This window comes from Rhynchophorus ferrugineus, unplaced genomic scaffold (genome assembly GCF_030347505.1).
Source record: "Rhynchophorus ferrugineus isolate W39M unplaced genomic scaffold, kcgeb_rfMv2 rfM1, whole genome shotgun sequence".
NCBI lineage: Eukaryota > Metazoa > Arthropoda > Insecta > Coleoptera > Curculionidae > Rhynchophorus > Rhynchophorus ferrugineus.
This window is the reverse complement of record NW_027472580.1, coordinates 86,229,154-86,235,153: the sequence shown is the minus strand read 5'-3', so window position 1 is coordinate 86,235,153 and position 6,000 is coordinate 86,229,154. Positions and strand designations below refer to the sequence as shown.

Genomic DNA, 6,000 nt, shown 5'->3' with positions numbered 1-6,000 from the left:
GGGATAGGATATGACTTAACGAATTAATATTCAGGGAAAATATATTATATTAACAGTGTAGCGACCTTGAGGCATGTCAAATTTTACATCGTGGAATAAGGGTCTACAAAATACCCAGAAATATAATCCCAGATGTTGAACACGGGCGGGGTGCCAGCAGCGCCAACTAGAACCCGACAACGAATAGCTGGCGGCAACCCCGAGACGTTTATCTGGGATGTTATTGAAGGGTATTTCGAGTCATTCAGTGCTCGACCATCGTTTGGTTTAGACGTGCCACCATCGACTGCCCAAGCTTCGTCTCCAGGTAATACCGCTGCCATCCGTTTTATCTAATTGTATTTTCACATTTTTTTATATAGCCAATAAATAACGGTCACATAATATAAACACCACTGTTTCATTTCGTTTTACCTCCGTTCACCGAGCCACATCATTTACCCTAAAACAGTTTTCTCTGCAAAAATTTTAATTCATATTTCTTTGGAACACGATTTAATTGTTATAGTTTTATTAATTTGTATTGTTGTCATTAATTATTTAGATAGAGTTAAATTCAATAAATACCTGAACGTTAGACTTGTCAATTTAAACAGGTCCAATAATAAGGAGGTGATGCTGAATAAATATATATTAATAAGCTTTCCTGGAGTTTGCATACATAAGAACTGAATTTCTCAGTATTTAGAGGATTTAGTGATTTTGGAACTGAATTTTTGTCAAAATAGGTGATAAGAATAAGAACATTTTTATTGTCAAATGCAAGACAACTTGTCAATGTGACAATATCGGAACTGATTATGTTGAATCAACATGCTGATCAGAACGTTAATAGTAATGTTGACTTTAAGCCTCATTCAAAGTATTATGTCTCAAACGCATAAAATTAAAATCAAATACTGGACCCCAAAATGGAAAAGACCCCAGAAAACTGATGTGCGTATTTTCAATGGATTTCCCTGTTCGACGCAGGAGTTTTCCTTCATGGTAATATTAATAAACTATTATATATATTTATCTTTGCTTATTTATGTTTTCTAAGTGTAGGTACGCATTGAATCAGAATATCAAGATCATACCGTCGGGTTTTGTGGTGGAAGTCTTATTGGTGCGTATTGGGTTCTAACAGCTGCTCACTGTATTACCACATCAACCAGTTATCTGGTATATGCCGCAGTTAATTCACCTACGGGATTGACATCGAGGACTTCCCAGCAAACTTTCGTGCATCCTGAATTTAATACAGATACTTTTTACAATGATATTGGATTGATTATGGTGAGTCATGAACTTAATGAACAGTAATAGATCCCTTAAAATTGTTTTAATATTACTATATATACCATAATTACTTTCTATCATGAAATACAATAGTTCTATAAATGTAAGCAAACTTTTTGCAAAGATCACACCCACATTTGATCTTGTAGGTATGTTCGTCTGGTTGGTCGGGCGGAATCTGTGGCTGTCGATGCGATTGTTTGTCCGAACACTCACTATTATTTTTGGAAGGAATTTGCACGAGAACTAAAAACACTGATTGAAGAAATACTTGTGTATTGCGATATTAAACGATACATGTGGTCGACGGGAGAATGGATAGGATATTAGGTTAAGGTAAAGAAAAGAGAGCGAGACGTCGTCGTGGTGGACTTTTATAGCCGGGAACTGCATGGTACCAATCCACTGACATTGCCAACCTTTGAGCTTGGTGTAGCTAGTTAGCCCTAACCCTCAAAAGATGCGTGTATAAATTTGACAACTGTCGGATCATTAGTTCGTGAATTATAGCATTTTGAATGAAGCAATTTTTGTTATTGTGAACAAAAATGGACAAATAGGACTTTCGCGTGTTGATAAAATATTGCTTATTGAAGGGAAAAAAATATAGTTGAAGCTAAAACTTGGCTTGATGAAGTGTTTCTGGATACTTCCCCAAGAAAATCAACAATCAAGGATTAGTATGTTAAGTTTAGACGTGCTGAAATGAGCACCAAAGATGGTGAACGCAGTGAACGCCCAAAAGAGGTTGTTAACGACGAAAACATTTAAAAAATCCGCAATCCGCAAAAAGAAGTGACCGCAAATTGAAATTGAATGAAATAGCAGACACTCTAAAGATATCAACTGAAGGTGTACATCACATCATTCACGAATATTTGTGTATGAGAAAGCTCTGTGCAGTGTGGGTGCCGCACGAGCTCACTTTTGATCAAAAACAACGACGAGTTGATGGTTTGGATTAGTGTTTGAAGATGATCAAGCGTAATAAACCCGACTTTTGCGTCAAGTCAATCGACAGTCATCCGAGTGGAATGCACACAATGAACTCGCTCCAAAGCATGGGAAAACGCAACAGTTGGCTGGCATGTTTATGGCGTCGGTATTTTGGGGTGCGCATGGAATAATTTTTATTGACTACCTTGAAAAAGGAAGGACCATCAACAACGACTATTACATAGCGCTATTGGACTGTTTGAACGACGAAATCGGTGAGAAACGGCCGCATTTGTAGAAAAAGAAAGTGCTGCTTCACCAAGACAATGCACCGTGTCACAAGTCAGTGAAAACGATGGCAAAAATTCATGAATTAGGCTTCAAATTGCATCCTCATCCAGCGTATTTTCAAGATCTGCCTCCCAGCGACTATTTTCTGTTCTCAGATCTCAAAAGAATGCTCGCTGGGAAGAAATTTTCGTCTAATGAAGAGGTGATCGCCGAAACTGAGGTCTATTTTGAAGCAAAAGACAAATCGTACTACAAAAATTATATTGAAAAGTTGGAGGGGCGCTATAATCAGTGGATCACTCTTGAAGGGAATTTTGTTGAATACAAAAAACTAATTGTAACAAAAAAATTTGTTTTACTATGGTAGGCTGGGGACTTTTCAAATGACCTGTTATTAAGCCGAATTGCCCAAGCTGCAGAAACTTTTACTTCTCTAAGATGGTGCGTGTGGAAAAGAGAAAATAATACAATTAGGACTAAGATCCGTTCTTTTCGGAAACTTGTCTCGTTAATCCTTCCATATGGCTCTGAGCTTTGAACAATGTTACAGTATTCATCTGTAAACTTCATATTCTTCAAATACCATGCTTAAAGCAAATGGTTCTCCACGATATCCTATTATAATCAGTACACCATTAAGGAACAAATTCAGAGACGCAGATTGTAAAGGTTCGGAGATGTCTGTTGACTGTAAAGCGAATGAATTTCTCACAGATTTCTATAGGGTCATCAATTTTTTCAGTGAAATATCAGCTTGACGAACAGCTTCGAAAAAGACCTAAATATATAAAATATAAGACTAACATTGTCCGATGCCAAAACAGCTGCAGTAGACAGCCAAATCTAGCAATATTTAGTGAATAATGTTTGAATTACTAAGGCATAAAGACTAAGGCGTATTAGATGTGAGGTAGATACTCTCCCTGAGCTCCAGCTATGGGTTGATGATACGGAAACATCTAATCAGGTTGTCAATAATCAGTAATGTCATGGCACAATGATTAACCTATAAAAATTATTTAAATAAACTTTATTTTATTCCTATAGCTAAACTAATTTTGTGGTATTTCAGTTAAGTGCCCCAATTCCAAGATCCAAAGAGATCGATTACGTCAAGATACCAACCAGACCCTTGCCGCAGAACTATAAGGAACATATTTGTAATACGACCCTAGTGATGGGCTGGGGATATAAGGATGAAACGAGAACGGTACCGGATATGACTGATTTACAGTGTGCTTTCATTCCATCGATGCCCGAAGAGCAATGTCGTAGTAAATTAAGCAGCGATGATAAAGATAAGATGTGTGCTTTTTCAGTCCACGGGAAAGATGCTTGTCAGGTAAATAATAACATGTTGCGGTAAAACATCTTACTTTTATGGACATCCATACTGTTGATACTTGAGACGTATACGGTCGATCATGTTTGATCTGTGGGTTTTCTAGCGAGTCGACGTTTCCGCAGAATGCGGCCGCAATCTGGAAGCCTTGATCTGAAGTAGTTCTTGATCTATATTTTTTTAATATATTATCTGATATTTTCAAAAGAATGGTGTAAAGCCGCTTCTTAATTTATCCTATGTCATCATATCCATATATGACGTAAAGTTTATCGAAGTGAAAAATTAGAATTTCTTGAATTAAATCATAAGTAAATATTCTGCATATATATTTTTATATATATATATATATATAAATTATATGCCTATATCATATAGCTAATCTATTTCGATATGATTTATTCTTTCAGATATTGAAAACATCTTATAGATAATTCGTTAAAAAATTAGATGCAAAATACTTTGAACAACATACAATACATTTTGGAAATTTCCAAGATAAAGTTCTGTGCTCGATGCTGTATCTCTTGAGTGAGATGATTTACTGGACCCAAAATGCACTACATGTTACAACATACGTAAACAGTTTTGGCATCTTACGAGGATCTACTACTAGAAATAAAAAACCTCTAACAGCTATTAGTAATTTTATTATATTTACAACAGGTTCGAAAAGTAGGTTGAATACGCCAGTAAAAAAAAGTCTACTCATACAAATTTCACCTTCTATAGAGGAACATGCCCAACAATGTTATTTAATAGTTTCTAAATTAGTACAAGCAGATGCTAAGTCTATTAGCATGAATTAATAACACCTGATAATTAAAAAAAATACCTTTTTAAAATACCATATAGTGGCGTCAGTATGTTATGCTTAGTGTCTACTCTCTCTTGCTTCTTGTTTCCATCTGGATTTTTTCCTCTTCTGAAGTATTTCTCTAATACATTACAAGCCCAGGTTCGCTTAGGTAACCTTTAAGTTTTTTCTTTTCCGTCTTTGTTTTCCATATTACCTTTGCTGTTTTGCATTCCCCACACTGTGAAAGTCCCCTTCAACTGAGTAGATTCTTTATATCGATATATTGAAGTATTTTCTTATTTATGTACTTCTCATCCAGTCCATCTTTCTTACACCCTGACTCTTTTGAGGTTTTTCATTTCTGCAAGTTGTATCTGTTGTTGTATCTTAGTGGTATCTCTCTTTGATTTTTATGTCTCAATTGAATGTTGTGGTTAGTATGTAAATAACAAAAAACAAATTCCAATGGTTTTTCGAATTTTTGCATTCATGTTCAACTCCTGACTCATCTTCCTGACTTTCATTTTGCTTTTACTTATTGTTATTTCATATTATCTTAGTATCACATTCCGTGTGTTTAAGATTTTCCGTAGGTGTTCTGACTTATTAGTTGTTCGAAAGAGTGTTAGAGCGCCGCAAATTTCGTGCCATTCTGTATTCCGACCTGATTAATGAACATATATAGACTTTCTTTCTTTCTATTTATACATTTATAAATATAATTTGTTATATTTTAAAATTTTGTTGAAATATTATTGAAATACTACTAGTGATTTTAAACAGTTTAAATTATAGGCTGGAAAACAAAAGTTCACAACATTCTTTTGAACATGTTAGGTATTTCGAGCTAAACTACTTTAATGTAATATATACTAACAACAAGACTTTATTATTATTTCAGGGAGATTCAGGAGGTCCTCTATTGTGTGGTTCCATTCAAATGGGAGTAGTGTCCTGGGGTATCAGCTGCGGAGATGGTAATCATCCGGGAATTTATACTCGCGTTGATCGACATTTAGAATTTATTGACTCTATTATAAGTATGCGCGATAACCACGCACCAAGTCATAAACTTCAAGCATTCGACTATCAATTATGCTTAATTGTAACGATTAATATAATTATTTTGTTTTATATGTTATAATTATATATGCGTACAATAGTTTATTTATTTATTATGCACCATCTTTCGCCTTTACTCCTTTATACACCTTTATAATGAGGGAGGCTACGGCAAAATATACCAATATATGCAATAAACTAGTCTTATGCTGGCTTGGTCGGCTTAGTGGTCAAGGCAACAGGACAGTCCCCCTATTCTTACAATAGACGCGGGTTCAAATCCTGCTGG

General features: G+C 35.3%; 1 protein-coding gene across 2 annotated transcripts; it reads left to right on the top strand.

The window, feature by feature from the left end:
- Nucleotides 1–643: 643 nt before the first annotated feature.
- Nucleotides 644–5,798, top strand: LOC143194280 (trypsin-like). Of its 2 annotated transcripts, none has more exons than XM_076400966.1 (4): nt 644–987; nt 1,048–1,278; nt 3,581–3,718; nt 5,551–5,798. In XM_076400966.1, exons 1-4 carry the CDS (start codon nt 814–816, stop codon nt 5,791–5,793), a joined length of 786 nt encoding a protein of 261 aa, XP_076257081.1. In that variant the 5' UTR covers nt 644–813; the 3' UTR covers nt 5,794–5,798. The 2 variants fall into 2 exon arrangements, with proteins under 2 accessions (XP_076257081.1, XP_076257074.1); XM_076400959.1 differs by having other exon boundaries at nt 672–987; nt 3,581–3,850.
- Nucleotides 5,799–6,000: the final 202 nt, after the last annotated feature.